Source organism: Culex quinquefasciatus, chromosome 1 (assembly GCF_015732765.1).
Source record: "Culex quinquefasciatus strain JHB chromosome 1, VPISU_Cqui_1.0_pri_paternal, whole genome shotgun sequence".
Lineage (NCBI taxonomy): Eukaryota > Metazoa > Arthropoda > Insecta > Diptera > Culicidae > Culex > Culex quinquefasciatus.
Window position 1 is genome coordinate 78,255,642 of NC_051861.1, and position 21,973 is coordinate 78,277,614.

At 41.5% G+C, this 21,973-nt stretch overlaps 1 protein-coding gene across 1 annotated transcript; it reads left to right on the plus strand.

Annotated features, from left to right (window-relative positions):
* Positions 1-3,735: 3,735 nt before the first annotated feature.
* On the plus strand, positions 3,736-21,631 carry LOC6053155 (B-cell CLL/lymphoma 9-like protein). The gene is given in 10 exon segments (XM_038248175.1): positions 3,736-4,495; positions 17,507-18,431; positions 18,965-19,663; positions 19,864-19,901; positions 19,904-20,005; positions 20,008-20,056; positions 20,150-20,215; positions 20,306-20,588; positions 20,591-20,627; positions 20,732-21,631. Coding segments are annotated over 9 exon segments (2,334 nt in total). The 5' UTR covers positions 3,736-4,495; positions 17,507-17,736; the 3' UTR covers positions 21,097-21,631.
* Positions 21,632-21,973: the final 342 nt, after the last annotated feature.

Sequence of the window (21,973 nt, forward strand, 5' to 3'; positions counted from 1 at the left end):
CAGATTTTTTAAATCTGACCAAAACATAAAACGGCCAAAAATGCTTCTATAGCGGAATTGCATTCGATTCCCGGATTTTTACATAAGAGACATTACACGGAGAAAAGAGTTCGAAAATCGTGAACATGCGTTCATGAAAATGGGAAACACGAACAAAGTGTTCAAATTCCATGGTGCGATTTTCGAAAACGTACCATGGCATTTGAACACCTTGTTCGTGGTTCCCATTTTCATGAACGCTTGTTCATGATTTTCGGAACTCTTTTTTCTCCGTGTAGTTTTCATACCGGGGAACCAGCCACAATCAATTAAGTCTGATTTTGGGTTCCATTTCGCCCACTGTGCGATGTGTCAGATGAGGGATCCGGACATAGTTTGCATACAAATAAGTGAGATCCAGCATCAACAAAGTAAATAAATATCACTTGAGTGGTCATAACTTGAGGCAAGGTTGCCAGATCTTCAACCCAAGTAGCACTCATAACTTGTCGACTGTTGAATAATAGTTAGACAATTGTTTTTGATAAACATACGAGAAAAAATCTGAACATAACTTAAATAACAGTTTGTTTCACTGCTTGTATAACTGACTTATGTAACTATCGTGTTTTGTGCCACAAAATTGTTAAAACACAGTCAACTTCACTCTTTTCCAACAAAACACAACATAGGAAAAATTCTCACTATTTGGAGGTTCCATCCAATTTGCTGATTACACTGTTTAAACAACTTATGATGGAACACTCGATAAAAACTTGCTTGCTCACTTCGTTTGAGGTATTTATCACTTGATTTTAGTCAAAACGCTTTTTATGAGCTGTAATTAAACGTCAAAATCCTGAAATGCCGTGATGCTGTTCCTCATCTGCATTTTTCCTCAAAACAGCTTGTTGAATAAGAATAATATTGCACTGTTTGTTTCCTGCTTATCTAACATTGTCATGTGACGGCATCTTCTGAAAAATGGGCGTGGCCAACCATTCTATAAATAACCTTAGGTTTCTCGCTTTGTTACAAAATGTTATCGGAGAATAGGTTATATAACTGATATTCAACAAATATTCAACTTGACATTGCGTGTTGTTAAGTGGTGTAAATTTGTACGTATTGAGGTATTTAGAGTTTCAATAATGTTTATTTATCGAAGATTGCAATAATTTTAATTGTTGACCGATTTTTTATAAAATATCGCCGGTAAAAGCTACAAAAATATCAGCTTACGGAATTCATGATAGAAAACAACAAATTAAATCACACCAATTTTCAATGTTACTCCGTGGTACGGTAATCGAAATGACAGTTGAAACGGTTTGTTATAACAAAGTTACATAATGGAGTTATAACAACTGACTTGAAACAAACTTATATAACTTTATTTCCATTGACAGCCTTTTCTGGAGTTAAGTTGTATAGCTCACTGCAGTATAACAAAGCTGACAGCAGCCTTCTTATTGACGTTTAGGCCAGCTTGTTTACTATGAAGCCTCGTGGAGAGATGTGGAAGCGCGCCTGGACATGCCGTGGAGATAACAACAAGTCGTCGAAGTCATCGGATCGAATCTTGGGAAAGACGAAGTTCATCAAAAAAATGAAAATCTAAAAGTTCGCCATGAAGAAAGTTTCACAAGAATCACAGTTAGAGAGTGCGAAAATATTGTTTTTTTTTTCATACAATTTCAATTTTTTTCTAAATAAATCGGGCAGAAACAAGCGTACCAAAATAGTCAGACATACTTTTCATATTGGCTTCGTCTTTGATTGAAATTCTGATAAGAACTGTTTGTTTACATGTAAGTTGGATAACGGTTAGATAACTGTTTTCAATCTATCTTTCCTTTTCAGTTTGCGCTTTGATTTGACAGCACAGCCGTAAACCACGCCCCTTTTCGTTGAATCTCTTGTTAGCTAGCACAGTGTTGTCAAATACATTTGTACAACTTACTCTGATAACTTGCATCTTATTCTGGCAAGTTATACAACAGAAAAAAGTGCGCTTTTTCCAATGCACAGGAGTTGTAGAACAAGTTGTGGTAACGAGGCCGTTCGGTTATACAACCAGTTGGGAAATACGTTTATCTGACAAAGTGTGTTGCTTGGGAATGGTTTGGACTCGTTGGAAAGGTATTTCGATTACCTGTCAATCTATGGTGATATTTCTTACGGTTTCAGGTCATTAATCTAACATCCGGATATGTTTGAATACAAATTTGTATGCATTACTTATGAACTACTCGTCAAAACTCCAGTTTTTTGAAACTCGATCAATGGGACCCCAAACTGAGTCAAACGCGACTGGTTTGGTCTAAATCGCTTCAGCCAGTGCTGAGAAAACGGAGTACACACACATATACACATCTAGACAGACGGACAGACATTTGTTCAGTTTTCAATTCTGAGTCGATGGGTATATATGAAGGTGGGTCTACGAGCTTTATGTGGAATGTTCATTTTTAGAGCAGGATTATAGCCTTACCTCAGTGAGGAGGGCAAAACTTCAAGTATGTCATATAGAAATGACCAAACCTCTGATTTAACAAATTTTTACTTTTAACTTCACAAGGATTGGACTTGGGTCGATGGCAAAAACCAAGCATTGAAATATATTGAAAATAGCCTCAATCAAATAAAAAAAAACACAACAGCGAGGTATAAAGCTTTTTAATCTGCAATATGAAGAGCGGATCGATCCAGCTAAAGACTGCAATGATTTTTGTCAAAATGCTTCAATTATCTTATTGAACATAACATACAAAGTGTTAACTTTGGCTGATTGGGAACCGATTTGCTTCAAAATAATCATAAGTTTGCGAGGTTTTGGTTAGGTAGTGATATCCGATATGAATTTTTCGGAGAATATTTGCGTCGCATTCTACTTTTTACTAGCGAATTTTGAGCAATTGGCCAAGTTTAAAACATTTAGCTTTTTAATAGATATTTTCATAAAAATATTGTCAAATTGAATTGGTTGATCGGCAAATGCAAAAATTAACTCATTCACCACGTGCCCCAACTCGCCTCCAAATGTTTCTATGAAACCCACAAACCTCTCGCAGGCTTCGCCTTCGCAAACACAAATCGCCTGTAACGAAAAAAAAACGCAAAGAAATTCCAACATCTTAAGGCCTCTCCCCCCTGAACCATTCCACCCACCACACTCTCCCAGACACGGTAATTAAATTACAATTTCTCGGCGCTGTTCTTCTTCAACCAAGAGAGACCTCTTGAAGCCCCCAGGAACCACTCGAAAAATGAATGAAAAACTGTTTGTAATTTGTTATAAACAACGACGACGACGAAGGGAATCATTTTTCCTGGTCCTCGAAGCAAAACCTTACATCTCAAGCGAGGGCAGGGCACGTGGTGGTCTCAAGGTGGCAGGGGGGAGGGAAGAGGCTTCAAATGCACCGACTTCGTTGAGGCGTTTCCCAGCGATGAACTCCGCGTGCCGAGTGGGGCTCGGTGGCCACTGCGCATGTGCCCCGTCCCCAACCCCGTCGGAATTCCTTCCCCGATCGGCAGCGCGGTTGTTCCGTCTTTCTCTGGCTACGCAAATCTTAAGGGGGTGGTTGCACTCTCGCTTTTTTAAGGATTTTCCTCCGTCCTAAGAGAGTTCATTCACCAATACGAGCAAAACGGATAAAACTCTGGAAAATCCTTGCGCGCTCTCTCGCTCCCGTTCTGGCCGGTGCCGTGTTCCACCAGAGCCAGGAGGAAATTCCGTCGTCAGTACGTTGTAAACTCGGTGAAGGTAAAGATGAGTTTCCACCGGTGGTCCCGCAGTGTCTAGCCAAAACTTCCAACCCAAAGTGTCGGTACTGGTGGTGCTCCTTGAAACTGAGCAAAAAGTTTTCCACGTTTGCAAAGTTTTTTCGGGGGAAAAACTCGCCGAAAAGTTTTTCACACCCCTCGTCAGCGTCGTCCCAGCTAAAGTTTGGGACCCCTCGACGGGCCCCAACCTTCGAGAAAAACTTTGCCGGAAAACTTTGGCGCGCGAAAAGTTGGAAAAGTTTGGAGAAAGTTTTGTGCCAACTTTGAGTGAGGGTGTTTTGAAAAGTTTGTGTGAAAAGTGCAACAACGCTCTCTCGGTCGGTCGCGGCGAAAAGACAATTATATTTGGGTGTGGAAAAAGTTTTCCACCAAGCTCGAACTTTTCCGGCAGAAGCGGGGAGCGGCAATTAGTTTTCCGCGAACACGGGGAAAATCTCGACCACAAATCAGCTGAGCTGAAGTGAAAGGCTGTTTTGGAAGGAAGGAAGGAAAAATCGCGGGAAATAAAAACACACGCATTGAAAATAAAGCGGTGATACCCGAAAAGGAACCGGAAAGGGAAATGCAATGAACGGAAAAGGGGTTTGAAAGTTGTTGTTCCTTTATTATTTGTTTTGTTTTGGGAAAATGTGCAATTGAAACGAGGAGAATTGTGTGAAGCGAGGAAAAAGTATTGTGTGGATAAAGCTGAAACAGATCAGCGGAAAAGGATACTGAGGGACAAAAGGTGAGAAATATTCATTGATTTGAATTAATTATTACTTTTATTGATTAAATCATTTCAATCATAAAATCCTCAGTACACTTCATAATCATTAGAAATCTTATAAAAGTATATTTTTCACCTTTGGAAAATTTGATTTACTTGTAAAATTATTTAGAATGTATTATTGGAATACAAACAACTATTTTGAAAAGTCTCAGTTCATATAAAAACTTGAATTGCGTTTGTAAAAAAAAGGGTTTTGGCAGGTTAAGCACTCGCTCCTGACTCCATCCAATTTGCTGATTTGAACATTTTAAACGAGTTATTTTGCAAAACTGTTGATACAAACTTGTTTGTTCACATCTTATTATAAATATCACTCTATTTCAGTTGAAAAAGATTTTAATGAGCTGTAATTGGATGTCAAAGTGCTGATAAGGCAATGTGGCACGCTGGAATTAGATGCTGTTCTCTTATTTAGAATGCGATCAAATTCTTGAAACAAAGTGATCTGGTGATTTCCTTAAATTCTAACCCTTATTATGGTGTTCAAGTTTAGTACTTAGTAACATCAACAAAACATTTATAAACGTAGGCACTTTATAGAAATTAATTCCATCAACTTTTTTAGAAGCCTTGGCTTCTTTTCTAACCTCATATTTCAATATTGGTTTTTCTCAAAGTTTAAACTCACATTATGACGTCGTTTATGCTTATTTGCTATCCAAGTCATAGCATATGGATACGATCTTTAGAACAAATAGAAACTAGTTCTTAGGAGCAGATACTTTGTAGCAATTCATAACAAGATTAACGAATTTCATTTATTCCAACACCTTGGTTTCAAACCATATCAAAGCTTTCTTAACACATTATCATAACTTTACAATGATGTTCTATTTCGTATCCGGCTTGAAGAAGATTATCAAAAACCTTTGTAATAAAGTTCTATAAAGTAATGGGGTTTCCTACAATTTTTGCGTTTTTCAGACCTAAGCCAAAAAAAAACAAATATTTTTTTTTTTCAATTGAACTGATTTCAAGTGAAAGCGTTTATCAAAGATTTTCATAACTTAACAAGAAGTAGGAAAATCAAATGCCAAAATGTTTTCAGGAAAGCAAAATTTAGAAAATTGCGGAAAAAATCAGGCCGCTGACTACTGGTGTCACGTAAAATAAAACAACAAAGGATTCTTGAAATTACGCTGAAATGTTTTGAAATGCTATGTAACTTACCTTATTAAGTCATTTTATTCATTTGTGGGTAGCCTTATTTGAATGTATGACAAAAGGTCAAAAGAAATAAAGAAGAATGGGCAAAAGGGAGAATGCCAAATGGTCGAATAGACAAAACGTCGAAATGACAATAGATCGAAAGAAAAAATTTTTATGTACAGCTATGTTTTTCAAGCATTATTTTTCTAAGGATCTATTGTGACTATGAAAGCTAATATTTGAAAGAATGGAAACATTCACAAAAACATTTATCAAGATTCAAGAATAGGTTGTTTTTAAAATTAAAAGCCTACAAATTTTTTAAAGAAGTCAAAATTTTTCTAAGAACTGCTTTTGTTTGAAAGAATACAAAAACTCACAAAAATATTTCGAACTTCAAAATAAGGTTATTTTCAAAAACAAAAATAAATTTCCAAAATATTTCAGAAGCCAACTATTTTCAAAGAACTGCTCATGTTTGACAAAATGGAAAAACTGAAAAAATACTACGGCAAATAAGAAAAGGTGTTTTTAGGAATCAAATAAGGCTGGTACAAATTTTATATAAAGTTTTTGTTACCCCTCCCCCCCTTCAAAGTTGGCTCGAAAAATCAGGGGGCAAATTTTTTTTCCAAAAACTTCTAAATTTCAATGGAAATTTCTGTACAATCAGCTGACATTGATTTAAAATGCATTCCCCTGCGTTTAGAATAATTTTTAGCATGTTTGGGTTGATTGAAAAATTGTCGATGTTTAGTATCGCAAAATGTTATTTACGCTATTTTTTTTTTGTTTTCGTCAAATCTTACTTCTTTTTGAAAACTAATGATAGTAAATCAACTGAACTAGTGTAAAATGCATTTTAAAACACATTTTGTATTTAAATGTTAAGACTAGGTCTTGTTATTTCAATTTATTTATTTTTTTATTTCTTTCGACCTTTGGCATTCGACCTTTTGTCCATTCGACCTTATGTCTTTTGACCTTTTGTCGCACATCAGTCTTATTTGTTACGATATTTGAAATTTTTAATTATATGAGTAATTCCAGCCCAAAACAGGAATTTTTTAGGTACTTTTTTCTCGACCCTCTCCGATTTCAATAAAACTTTGTAGACATGTTTTCCTACGCTTATATAAGCCATTTTTGTGTATATGGAGCCAGTTACACTCGATAATGACATTTGAGAAGGGCGTAAGCGTTTTCAATATTTTTGTATTTAGTAATTTAAATATTGCTGTATCTCCAAGCCGTTGCTTCGTATCAAAAAGTGGTCAAAGACAAACTTGTATGAAATTTGACGGACTTTCTGAAGAAAAAAAATACACTGAAACAAAAAAAAATCCACTTTTATGAGATTTTTCAATTTTTAAGCTTAAAAGTCAAATTTGAAGGTGGCCCACGATTTTTGTTCGTTCAAAATTTTTGTGAAAATAGCCTAAGATGTTACAAAAAGACTCACGAAAAATGCAGGATGGATCAACTCACCTTAAAAAAGTACAAAAATCATTAACTGAAACTGTTTTTTTTTTCAAAAGTGCTCTAAACATCAAAATTTGCATAATCCGATAATGGGAATCGATTCTCCAGACAATTTTACATAAAAGTCTCCATATTGACCATTGTCCTGAGTCCAATCCTTTTGAAGTTACAACGGGTTTAAATATAAAAATGTTAAAAAATAGGTTTTTTCATTGTTTTTGGCAATCTTGATTTTTCAATCTAATATTTCAAATATTTTTACCGGAAAGCTCACCCAATTTCCAATAAGTTTGTTTTTAACCACAATATTTTAGTGTAGGAAAAATCAAGATGAATAAGAAATATTTCTTATCTAACGCTATTTTAAACTTAATTCTATCAAAAACAAATGTATTTTTATAGATGATGCTTCAAATGATCTTCAAACCCCCTTATTATTGCTTTGTTTGTTAATTATTTCAATTGTTTATTAAGAATAATGGTTGCATTTTCAACAATGTTGTGTGTTTAAAATTCATAATTTGATTACAATTAAACTTTTGTTGATCAGTTTTTATTGAACCAGATTAAGAATAGTGGCATAAACCTATTTTTTATTTTCAAGACAAAACCCCAATTTTAGACGGGCTTTGAACAAAAATCAATAATTTTTTTTAATAATGGCTAATGCTAAACAAAATATCTGGATTCAACTTTAACCGTGTTTACAACTAATTTCCTTTATTTTTTATGTCAAAATAAGTATGCAGTAATTTTGTATGTTCTAGATAGCATCTTCAAAGATAATGGCCTGTATAAAAATGTGAAAAAAAATCGAATAATTTTCTGGAAAATTATGAAAAGCAAAAATCTATACACAATTACTGATGAATGTATAATAGATCAAGAACTACTAATAGATACATAAACTAAACAAGAAAAAAATATTTACAAAAAAATAATCTCAATGAATAAAGATAAGACGAGAGCAGTTATGTTTTTAGTGCAATAAAAGTGAAAATAATTTCCTAATCACGAAAAAAATAATTAACGAGCAAAATTTTGGCAGCAGAGGGTTAAGAAGTTTAGCAGAAGTTTCTTAACAAGTTTCCAAAATTCTTTTCGCGAAGCTTTTTCATCAGGTCTGTCGTGGCTTCTGACATTTTTTTTCGATTACTGGTCATTCAAAGAAAATTCTTGAAATTTCAAATAAATAAGTAAATTGTCGGTCCTAAAAAATATGGAAATTAATTTTTACAATTCTTTGTTTTTTTTACTCGAACTGTTGGAACATTTCGAAATATTTTGTGTCTTGTTAAAAGTTTTTTTTTGTAAAAACAAGTTTATAATCCAAACTAAGTTTTTTCAAAACATTTGAGACAGCAAATCAACTGCAATCATGCAATACCTTTTCATACCAGCGACCATTAAACTTTCAATATTTGTTATTTCAATTGACAGAATCAATAATGATGTATAAATGTAAATGTATAAATTTATATGTATAAATGAATAAATAAACAATGGTATATGGGTCATTCCACCCGAAGCGGAACAGCACTTGAAAATTACCATCTCCGATTCTGCTCAAATTTGGCAGAGCTGTTGAGACTATCAAAACATGCAAAAAACCCGAATTTCATCCAAATCGGACCACCCCCTCCATTTTTGTACCCTCCCAAAAAATCGACTTTTTGGCGATTTTTGAGCAAAACCCCTATCTTCAAACGACGATAACTATTTCGCTACCGCACATGGCAACCCATGAGAATTATTTCATCTACTACAGCCAGCTCTACATTTATTCTTGCTTTAAATAAAAGAAGGAATTAGGAAAAATATGAAATTATATTATTTTCATATTTTTCCTAATGATATGAAAATGATAAAATTATATTGTAAAAACGCTGTAGCATTTGCAAATAAATATTAAAAGTTCAAAATTTACTTAATATGGTTCAAAGACACTGAGATCAGCAAAAACAATGCATTTAAAATTACCCAATAAATAATTCTTAAACAAAAAAAAGATTGTTCAAGGGATTAATTATCTCAAAATCGTATAAAAAAATAAAAATAATTCATCATACAGAACACCAGGTAGTAATTATTGATCAACGCGCCCAAGTGCTTCTAGCAGATGCGGCGAGTGTAGCTAATTTAGGTAATCTCAAACTTTAAAATTTGATATCTCTGGAACGAAACATATTCCTTTCTGTCGATAAGTGATTCTTATGTAAAATTGGCCGGGGAATACGATGGTGAGATCAAATTTAAATAATAAATAGGGCTGTTTTGAGATACGGCCATTTAAAGTTTTCAATTGCGCAATACAGGTAGAAAACATATTTAAATCTAAATCTTTAAATCTAAATTGACCACGGAAATGGATTCTACGTCCAATTTCCTTTAAAATTGAGTCTAAGACCGACCCTCTATGATTTGCGGTTCCTGAGTTATCGTCGTTTGAAGATAGGGGTTTTGCTCAAAAATCGCCAAAAAGTCGATTTTTTGGGAGGGTACAAAAATGGAGGGGGTGGTCCGATTTGGATGAAATTCAGGATTTTTGCATGTTTTGATAGTCTCAACAGCTCTGCCAAATTTGAGCAGAATCGGAGATGGTAATTTTCAAATTTGCATTTTTTCTTGCACACTTCAGGTGGAATGACCCATATAATGTATAAATGGAATAATTAAAATGAATAATATTTTTGAAAATTTACTGTATTTTCTTGTCATCATCTAAATTATTTTTTTGTAACAACTCGTATAAATTCGTCTCGTTTGATTAAAAAAGGTGCAGTGGTAATGCTACAGGCATAACCATCATGACGAAGAACTTCGGATACAAAAGTTAATGATTTTTTTTATAGTTTTATTATTTGCGTTTCTTGGCCACAAAATCAATCACGAAACGGTTATTTCTTAAGATCTATTTATTTCTGCTCTAAGATCTTATGGTATTTCTGCTCTAAGATCTTATGGTATTTTGACGTTGGATAACGCCTAAAGTTTTGAAACGCTTCACAGCTAATCGTAATGTCAAGATTTTCGTGCCAGTTGATTTGAAATCATTTCATCAATTAAACTTTTGGCATTTAATATTTTTTTTAGAAATATTTTGAAATAATTGAAAGCCATTATCAGGACTCCAATTCATTACAAAGAGCCAGTCTGAACCATGTGTTAAAGATTGTCTTTGCGTCACAACAAATTTGAATCACATTAAACGATTTATTCCCACACATTACAAGACTTTTTTCTCGTTTTGACGTTTCTACGGCGTTCTCTCTGCCTTCCTACGGCATTCGCCACCTAGATTTCTTCGTTCCACGAAATCCCAAAACGAAAATCTATTTCATTTGCGTACTCAAATCATTCTCGACAGTCTACGAGGAAGGGACGACACAGCGGCAACAAAGATAGCTGAAGGCGGAGAAGCATCGTGGCGAAGGGGCAGACCGAACCTGGAAGGGTTCAATGTTGTTCGCGATGGGGAAATGTTTTGGCAAGGCTCTTGCCAGCCATCGGCGACAGCCAAGTAAATTTCAACAGCAAGCATTAAAAGCCCTTTTTAGGGCTCAAATTGATTACAAAAGAGTTATTCTCAATTTCAATAATTTCGCAATTATCGATTTATTACTCATATTGCCAAAAAGTTCAAGATGGTATGTCAGAGACATAACCGAAAGACATAGGACCAAACATTTTGAATGAGTTTTTGGATTGCTAGTGAAATCTGGGATAAGATTATTGTATTTTGTTTCATAGATTTGTCGGCAAAATTGTCCTAAATGTTCCCCCAATGTGAACTTTCCATGAGGGCACCGGCAACTCCAGGTTGTGGCCACTACTGTCGAAATGGCCATTTGAAGGTTCAATATCAAAACAATGAATTTTGATACCCACACCCAACCGGCGGTCGGATGATTGTGATACATGGCGGCATGAAAGTATATCAGAATCTGCATGAAATCTGTCCTCATGCATTTTTTGCGGTATAGGGGTATGACATTTTTGCCCGTTACCGACAATTATCGACATTACCGAAGGCTTTTTGGTTGTATTTTACAAAAAAAAACCCTTAACAGATCGAGGATTGAACCACCAACTTCTTGGTTTTTGATCCGACACGCTACCACCGCGCCATGGACGCTTGACGAAAAGTTAGTGAAAGAGCACCAACATATGCTTCTCTTTAGAGTGTTGCTCGGGGACGGGCCAGCATTATATGTGTTGGTGAGAACTGCAGATCGCTGAAATGTTTACAAGCGGGCAAAAATGATCTAGGGCTTGCTGCATAAAATGTTATAAAATGTGACATTTTCTGCAGCAAATCCTGTTGCAGATTTTGAGATATATTTTTCCTTTGGGTGCATATTGCAACAACCCGTATGTTTCGGTTAATGTTACCCTGGGCCCAAGAGGAACCTGCTTTGAGGGCACCGGCCACTCCAGGTTTTAGCCACCACTGCCGAAATGGCAATTATCATGTTCAGTATCAAAAACCATGAATTTTGATACCTATATTATAAAACTCATATGGTTCTGTAAGGCCCTCCGGGCCCGGGAACCTTCTTTGAGGGCACCGGCCACTCTAGGTTTTGGCCACCACTGTCGAAATGGCCATTTTCATGTTCAGTATCAAAAACCATGAATTTTGATACCCATATTGCCACAACTCATATGGTTCTGTAAATGTCCCCCCAGGCCCCGGGGGAACCTGCTTTGAGATCACCGGCCACTCCAGGTTTTGGCCACCACTGTCGAAATGGCCATTTTCATGTTCAGTATCAAAAACCATAAATTTTGATACCCATATTGCCAAAACTCGTATGGTTCTGTAAAAGGCCCTCCGGGCCCCGGGGGAACCTTCTTTGAGGGCACCGGCCACTCTAGGTTTTGGCCACCACTGTCGAAATGGCCATTTTCATGTTCAGTATCAAAAACCATAAATTTTGATACCCATATTGCCACAACTCGTATGGTTCTATAAATGTCCCCCCAGGCCCCGGGGGAACCTTCTTTGAGGGCACCGGCCACTCCAGGTTTTGGCCACCACTGGCGTAAACAAAATCTTTGAACGAATTGGGGGAAGCTTCCTGACTGACCCGGCTGTGCATCCCGGGGCCGTGACCAATTACACGAGCTCGTAGTAGATTCGTTGTACTAACCCATACAACAGGGCTACAACAATTTTCACACAGTCTACTAGGTTAAACGATTTTACTCCACTGCCTAAAAGTTGCCTCCGCTGGCGGTTTTGCTCGTCCCCGGGTGTATCTGTAGTTGGTCGCAGTCTTTGATGGCCTTTTCAGGTGACGAATTTAGATACATCAATCGAACATCCGTGGAAGGGAAACTCGACGCATCGAACCCAATCAGCGTGTACCATGAAAGTGTGGGAGTGTGTATGTATGGTGTCATTCTACGGCATTCGCACACAATTTGCCCTCTTCGGTGCTGCTCTCCGATTCTCTCTCTCTCTCTCTCTCTAGAAAATAAAGGTAATTTTTCAGAAGAAATCCTTCTCCGGAAGAGAGAATTTGGGGCTCTCTCTCCCTGCTGCTGCTGCTTCACCCGTCTGCGGCTCAGATATTATGAGCCGACCCGACTTGTTCAGCATCTCGGTGGCAACTAAGTTGAGTGGAAAGGGTAGAACGCATTTTTATACTTCTACTTCGCTATTACTTCCCCTCTTTTCACAAGCACGCAAGATTTTTTCCTCATTTTGCCGTTCCTACTGCATTCTCTCTGCCTTCCTACTGCATTCGCCACCAAGATTTTATCGTTCCGCGATATGCCAAAACAAAAATCTATAAATATAGGTCGATTTGTCATTTTCTCAATCATTTCACTCTCGACTTTCAACGAGGAAGGGACGACGCGTCAGCAAATGAGGAAAGGTGAAGGCGAGAAACAGACACGGTAGTCTCGAGCTGGGCCGCAGTTCCCGGTCGGACGAGTCAACCAAACCGGGAATACCTGACGGCGGAGATGCTTGAGCTGAGGATAAAGTTGAAGCGTTCAACGTCGTTTCGATGGGGCTTTTTCTGAGCCAGTGTTTTTTTAAGGCTGTTGCCAGTAATCGGCGACGGCTCCAAATTTTCGAAAAAGTTATTCTGACTTGTGCATTTTTGCAGCAGGCGATTTTTCCCTCTCCGTGCTCACACACACACACACACACACACACACACACACACACACACACACACACACACACACACACACACACAAGCGCGTATGACATTCTACCACACAGAAACAGTGGTTTCATGCTAACTCTGTGGTGAAATGATTTTTATTCGATCTTTTTTTAAATTTTTAGGGAACATTCTTAGAGGGAAATTTTGAAGGAACAACTCTTTCGTGAGATATTTGGTGGCCCTGAAAAGGGCCGTTTGTTTATCAAATCTTCCGCGAGGTGTAGTGCTTCATTCGGGCCGCTTCTCCGGTCAACGTTGAGGAAGATGTCCATGGCTTTTGTCTGGGTCAACCTGCATCAGCACCACGTTCCTAAGTGCTACTTGCGGCGGGGCTTTTGCTTCTTGTCCGTTACACTTGCGATGGTGGAGGAGCTGCTCTTCTCTTTCCCGATGGTCTGCAGTGGCGATTCGTTCCGAAGTTCCGATCCTTCGGGGTGATGGCGGCCAGATTCGTTTCGTCAACCAGCGGACGGGCCGCGGGCTTGGCCGGTTTCCTCTCTCCTTCGGAACCTTGGCCTGTGGTGCAGCGGTTGTTCTTCGTTGTTTGTCCGTTGGGCTGCCTAGAAATTTTCGCCTTCTGCGCCCTCTTCTGCTGCAGCTGATGTGGCCTCGACGACGATCCAAAAATTATGAGCTGAAGTGGGGCGCAGCAGGCTGAGATTTTGGACTGCACGCGCTTACACTCACACACACATATGTAATCGCTCGTAAATTTCGAGGTGATTCTGATAGAGTTATCTAAGCCCGCTCTCACGCACTAGCACGCCATTTGTTTTGCTGGACTGTACAAAATTTAACCTCAATCTTTTCGTGTACGTACACGCAATACATACGCACGTAGATAACTCTATTCCGAGGCTGGATTTAATTTCATTTCCGTTTTGCGTAACCGTGCAGCAACATCACAGAGGAGCAGCTACATTTTGATACCTTTATTGCCCCAACTCTTATGGTTCCGCCAATTTCAAATTTCATGTCCAGTATCAAAAACCCTAAAGTTTGATACCCATATTGCCCCAACTCTTATGGTTCCGCAAATGTCCCCTCATCGGAACACCCCCGAGGGCTCCGGTCACTCCGGATTGCGGCCACTACAAATTTCATGTCCAGTATCAAAAACCCTGAAGTTTGATACTTATATTGCCCCAACTCTTATGGTTCCGCAAATGTCCCCTTATCGGAACATCCCCGGGGCCTACGGCCACTCCAGGTGGTGGCCACTACTGCCAAAATGTCAAATTTCATGTCCAGTATCAAAAACCCTGAAGTTTGATACTTATATTGCCGCAAATGTTCCGCAAATGGTTCCGCAAATGTTCCCTTATCGGAACATCCCCGGGGCCTCCAGGTGGTGGCCACTACTGCCAAGCGCTTGGTGGCGCTTGCGAGAGGAGCTGAGCTCCTCTCGCTTCGGTGGTAGACCACCGACTGAAGCCAGCCTTCCGATTTCCCATGGTTTTGTAGGGAAGCGGGAAGGCTAGTTTCTGAAGACGCCACCTAGTGGCGCTTGCAAGAGGAGCTGAGCTCCTCTCGCTTCGGTGGTAGACCACCGACTGAAGCCAGCTTTCAAATTTCCCGTGGTTTTGTAGGGAAGAGAGAAGGCTGGCGCTCGCGAGAAGAGCTGAGCTCCTCTCGCTTCGGTGGTAGACCACCGACTAAACTAATGCTGTGGAGGGGGTGGCGTTTATATTTATATCAAAACCGTCGGCCGCGCTGCTTCTGTGATTTTCCCCTCTGCTTGGGGAAGGCGTTTCATTTTTCGGTTTCATTTGGAAATTTTGGATTGCTACCCTGTATAGAGCCCTAAGACGAAGTTCTTCGTCAAAAATTAACTTTTCTTTCTGGCCCGCCACTGCTCCTTAAAAGTACGGCCAAAAGGTTGGGCACTTCTAGTTTACATTTACAGGTTTTGTACAATGGATCCAGAATCAATTATGAATTGAGAATTTAAATTGAAAATAAAAATCAAAAAAATGCATCTACTAGGATACATGCGTTCACTTATGGTTAATCTAATATAAAAAAAAACAAAGTAAACGTTAAATTGATGTTATTGCTCGAGTCCTCCAACGATTTCGTGGTTGTCATCGCTCCAACCTCAATCCAGCGCCAAACTGTTCCCTTTCATGTCAACGAACGATTAATGCCTTTCCCTTAATTTTTCTTTCCCTTCTCCGGCACCAAAAATTACAACCATTTATTAGTGCCAAAACACATGTTTCACCGCTCGACCCCGATTGACATAAACCTGAGCATGTGCGGTGTGTCTTAATAAGCAGGTCTTGTTTATAGCAAGTTCCCACGGAGAGAGAGTCTTGTCTCACAAAAAATAACAGTAAACAACCCGAACATAACATTTGGACGACCGTTGACAGGCCACCGGGACGCGACAAGTTGACAAGCCCGCGACGTGGCGCAAAATGTTCCCGTCAATCCCGAGTCCTTAAAGAAAAGAAAAGAAAAAAAAAGATTTTGTAAGTCAGCTGACTTCGCCGTGCAGGTGGCAGTCTGAAATTAGTCTAAACTCTGGCGAAATCCACTGAGCGCACACGCTATGTTCGTTGCGCCTAGACGGTAGGCAACCCCAAATGGAGTGTCACGAAAATTGCTTCTTTAGAGGGTAAGGAAAATCCCCAACTTCTTGGCCGATTAGTGAAGAAAGGGTCTGCTACGTATAAATTTCCCGATCACAAATTCTTTACTTTACGTGATGACATGCGAGGTCGCCGGCCAAAAAGCCGAGCTTCTAATTTCTTGATTTTCCTAGCCCCTGTGATGGACGGACTGAGCCTAACTTCCGGCGAGGCTCAAAAGTGGCATTCGATCCCCCGTTAATGCTAGAGAATTGGAGGAAGTTTCAATCAATTTCGAGGTTCGATTGTGTGTTCCGCCACGGAACGTCGTCTGGGAAGGATTTCGATTCCTTTCAATAAAGACCGGGGTATTACCTTTGAAAGGGGATTTCTTTGCAGTTTTGTAGTGGGCACGCAATTGCTATGTGCGTGTAAAACGGGAAATTTGCCGGCAGGAAATTACTATTTTGATACGCTTAAGAAATTATTCTCTTGACTTTAGAGGGGAGTTTAGGGATGATTTAGAATTGCTGGATGGGGAAAGCTGTTTTATTGTAAAACTATAATTTATCCTTCTAGGTAACCATGAAAACAAGCATATTTCTGCACTGTAACAACTCAAATCTCTTCTTGATCTTGATAAATTCAAAACTTCAGATAAATAAAAACATTCCCCAAACAAGTCCATGAATATCTTGTCAACGACTTGAGAAATGCTCTTGTATCCACTAAATCACGTCCATACATCGTTGACTCTTCTGCCTGCCGGAAGACTTATTGCCAACATGCTGCTGCACCCATGAATAAATGTATGACAATCGGGATTACATACCAAAATCCACCTTTCATAAAACGTCTCGCTTAAAAAAATAAAACATATTCCTCACCACGTACGGAGAAGACGTCTTCCAACGACCGACCGACTTCCGGAATCTTCGCAGACTCCGTGCGACTTTATCGTCCGTATAATCAATAAAAATTATGAATGTCACAAGTGCTCTTTACTGTCATCGTCACTATTTCACCGTTTTCTCCTGTGTGAGCTTCCATTCTACGCCGGCGAAAAACGAAGGGGTTCTTTCCTTCAGGGAACCAGGGACCTGTCCTGTCTGCCGCAGGAGGCACCGAGCGATAAATCATATCCTTGATGTCTTTGCAGGAATTCCCCCTTGGTACGTAAGTACGGGGGAAGAAGAACATGATTTTATTTCCGTCGCAGCAAGCGCCGAGTGAGATAAATACGGCGTGGTGGTCGACGCTATTATCTGCTTAGACGTCGGAACACGGCGGCGCCGTGCGGGTGAGGGTTGAAAGCAAGAGTTGCCCGGGGGTGAGGACTCTCCAGTTGCTCATTATCTTTTTACGACTGGCTGCCTGGAAATATGGGGTTGGTGATGGTGTTTTGGGTAGGGAAATTTTCTTCCGAGATTGGCCCCGATTTTTAATGGTAACGAGCCGTGTGGAAAACGGGTTGTTTTGGCGTTGGTTCCGGGGCCCTCGGGGTGGTCAATAATTAAAGTTTCCCTCGCGCTTTAAAACTAACCGAGATTTCTTTCCCTTTTTGCTTTCTGTTTCAGATTTGTGCAATTAACCGAGAGATAGAGATTGCTGCGGAGTGTGTTGAAACTGCTGGAAGCAAGGAACCTACAATAATCTTAGTGTTAGAACGTACCGTACACCTAAACAATACTTCAAAGTGCAATATCTATACGATTTCTACCGATATCAACAAGTTACACCATTATACTAGCGTATTCCTAAGTGTTATTTACAATAGTGCAGCGAAGATACAGAAATACTACTCACAATGATCGATAACAGTTACTCGTACGTAACGCGGGATAACCTGCGTTACACCGATCTCAACGATGGCCGGTCGTACGCCCAGATGAGCACCCTATCTTCGCCGCCCTCGATGGGCAACCGGCTCGGCGAGTACGACACGTCACACCTGACCAATCACAGACCGTACGAACCGGCACCCCAGACGGCCTTCGAGCGGTACGACACCAGCTACCCGCCCCAGCGGAGCAATCTCTACCCTTCCTACGGATACTCCCAACCCCTCATCGACGACGAGCAGAAATACATGTCCGCAGAACCTCCGGCACCGCCGGAAGTCGCACCCGGCCAGCATCACCTCAACCTGGCCCCGCTCCCAACCGGACCCGATCGACACCCGCACCCCATGATGAAGGTCGAAATGGACGAGGCCTCGGGCCCGATTTACCCGCGTCCCATGTACCACTACGACCCCACCGGGACCTGCGGAACCGGCCTTCCGCCCGGCTTCTCGGCCATCAATCTGAGCGTAAAGGAAGCGAGCCCGCCCATCCCAACCGGGTACAAAACGAGTGGCACTCCGTCGCCCAATCCGGGCAGTCGGAAACACCCGGACGAACGCAAGATCTCCTCGACGAGTCCGGAACCGGGTGCAGGAAGTCCATCCGCGGCTGGGCATCGGAGTCCTCAGGCTTCGCTGGATTTGAGCTCCGGGAACAGGTAGGTCCCCTTTGTGACTCTTATAATATAGAAACCATAGTCCGGATATCTTAATTGCAATGACCCAATGTCCTGATTTATGGTTTAAAAGTTCTGATCTCTACATCAGTGCAAGATTGAGCGAGTCCAACTATTTCTACTACGAATTTGGGTCTAGATTTGGATTATTTCTGATTCGATTACAATAACAAAACAAACCATCCACTTTAACGACTCGCTCGTCTTTTGTTGTATCTATTGCAAGTGTCTGCGACTCCTCCGCTGGAGCAGGCTTGGTTTGGTGTGTTGTTTGTATGGCTCCTACACCTGGAATGACTTAAGGGCCTAACAAAATCCCCGATGGAAAAGCAGCTGTCAAAGCACCTGCTCCTGATTTGATGACAATATAAACATGATCCAAAGCATATGTTTGTGTTCTGGGCAACAAGTGTAGATAATTGGACTTTGGATGATTACTAATATTTACGCAGTTGGCTTTTCCCCGACCAACCCTCCCTAACAAACCAATCTTTCTCTCAATTACCACTCTTCAGCGGCGGCGCAAGTCCTCACTTTGCCCGGAATCCATCCGTACCGAACGGAACCAGCGGCGGAACGACCACCAGCGCTGTCCCCAACAACCCAACCAACAATAACAATACGAATACCGCCAACCAGAACAACAACAACAATAACTCAGTGTATACGAATGAGGTCCCGGAATCGCGCACCTCCGACGGTGGCGTCGTAGTGACCCAAACGGAATTCACCAGCAGCGTAACGGACCGTCCGCTCGGAATCGGGTTCGCTCGACCACAGCCTCCTTCCGCTTCGGCGTACAGTCGTGAATCTACCCCGGACAGTGGTGGGTCCTATTACGCCGATACGTACCGTGACGCCAACGGTGGTGGCGAGTGCAATCCGGATCGGACCGGAAGCAGTGTGAACGGTGGAGGAGGTGGAGGCGCCGGTGGTCAGAGCTTCTTCACCAGCGAAAACATCTCGCCGTACTCGGCGGGGTACAGTCCGCACGCCAGCTATGGGATGGTCGTACAGCCGGACTATGCGAACGGATATCCGGGCTATGCGCCGAACGCGTACCAGTACAGCGGACCGTACGCGAGTTCACTCGGTTCAGGGGTGTATCCACCGACGGTTCCCTCGGGCTATCCGCCCAGCAGTGGGGCCGGCTTCGTGAGTCCACCGTCGCTAGGTCAGCACATGTCGCCGCACGATAACCTGCTGAAGGCTGGGTAAGTTCTTTATCAAACTGTATTTGTGCTTGTCTCTTTTGAGATTTTTATTGCCTGGACCGATTCTGACTTAAGGTCTCAAAGAAGTCACATTTACGCCAACTCTGACTCTCATACTGACTGACTGACTTACTGATAGATAGAATCTAGAGTTGAGAATGAACTCTAATTCCCTTTCCTCCTCCCCCTTCACCCAACAGTCTCACCGGTTACCAGCGCCTCGACCGGCCCCAGTTCCCTCCCAGTCGCAGGAGCTCAAGTGTCCCACGCCTGGTTGCGACGGCTCCGGACACGCCACCGGCAACTACAGCTCACACCGGAGCCTTTCCGGCTGCCCGCGAGCCTCAAGCCCAAAAGCAAACCCCGCGACGGCCAAGAGTCCGAACCGCTGAGGTAATGTCAACAGCAGCAACCTTGCCCACTGTCTTGAGGAGGGTAGATTTCTAAGTTTTGTTTTCTTTTCTCTTTTCCCTCTCGAACGCTAAGCAGATGTCCGATTCCGGGCTGCGACGGATCCGGTCACTCGACCGGCAAGTTCCTGTCCCATCGAAGGTAGGCTCCATCTTCAACAACCTCGATCAGCTCAAGGTCAACGAAGACTGACACACTCTCTCCTCTCATCTCATCCTCTCCCGTAAACAGTGCGTCCGGCTGTCCGATCGCGTTCCGCAACAAGATGCATATCCTGGAGAACGGTGGCACGATGGAGCAGGCCAAGGCCGCGATGCAGCAGGCCGCGGCCGGAAAGTATGAGCCTTTTACGTGCACGACGCCGGGCTGTGACGGAACAGGGCACGCGGACGGAACGTTCACGAACCACCGAACGACGGCGGGTTGCCCGACGTCCGCGCCCGGAGGTGGCCAGGGTGGTGGTGGCGGGACAGGCCAACCGGGCACGAAGAAGGCCCGCTATAGCGACGAGGTCTCCTAATGAACCCCAGCTCGGCGTCCAAATCCTTCAACGGTAAGCTGATCGAAGATTGACTCTAGTAGTAGCCCTCCTCCTCCTCCTACTCTGTGTGTGTCTGTGTGACCTAAAGCTCCGGCTCTCTCTTGTTGTTCCGGCAGAACTGGCCTACGCCCCGACGAAGAACGGACTGCTCGGCACTAGTGGCGGGACGGCCACCTCACTGTCCCTGAGCAAGGACTCCATAGCGGGTCAAGTCATTGGAGGACAGCCCCTGAACAACAACAACAACAACAACAACGCCCAGAACCCGAATCAGAACATTCCAGTCGGCGGCGGCGGCCAACCTCCCGCCGAGGACATTCTGACCCTGGACGAGGAGATTACCGAGCTTAAGCGGGAGAACGCCCGCGTCGAGCTGCAGATGCTCCGGCTCAAGTCGAACATCAACGCGATGGAGTCCCAGCTGAGCAACAACAACGAGCCGGCGAAGCTGCTCGAGATCGGGACGCGCGGGATCACATGAAATTTCCTGACCTGTTAGAGCACACCGTTTTAGTTTCCGCATGAGTGGCAACGGATGAGTGGTGAATGAGTGACGACGCGTGTGAGAACCTCCCCCCATCCCATTTACGAACAATTTGCACACTGTGTATACTGAAAACAAGCAAGAGTGGTGTGGATGAGGAAAAAATCCAAGCAACCGAGAAATCAAAGAATCTTCGAGGTGAAGAAGAACACATGATATAACGATTACACGAAGAAAACGCAGAAGAAAAAAACACAAACAATGAAAAGAAGTAAACCTAGTCGAAATGTGCTATACGACTCATTTTAATTATTATTATTATTATTGAATGACAAGTAAACCAAAACAAAAAACAACACTAAACGGTATTAGAAGCGAAAAAAGAGAAACAAGAAGAAAACACCCAGTGGAACTTATTGAATATCGTGGTAATGTGGATTATAAATTGCAAATGACGGCAGTAAAATATAAATCGTCGTAGTAGGTGTGAACAGAAAAAAAGACGAAGAATAAGAAACACACATTAGCAAAATTGTAAAAAAGTCATTATTGTATGTAACCCAGTTATGAATTTTAATAATAATAAAAATTACATATTTGTGATACTAATAGTCGGGTGTTGTTGGGTTTTGCTTGAAAAAATGATGACAAACCTTTTGTTGGCATAGAAAAGCAAGAGCGGGTAAGTGATTTTAAAAAGCAATTGGGTAATTCTCTACTAACTTACACGAAATTGGGATAAGTTGCCCCGACCCCCATCGATTAGCGTGAAACTTTGTCTAAAGTGGTAACTTTTGTCCCTGATCACGAATCCGAGGTCCGTTTTTTTACATCTGGTGACGGAGGGTACGACCCCTTTAATTTTTGAACAAGC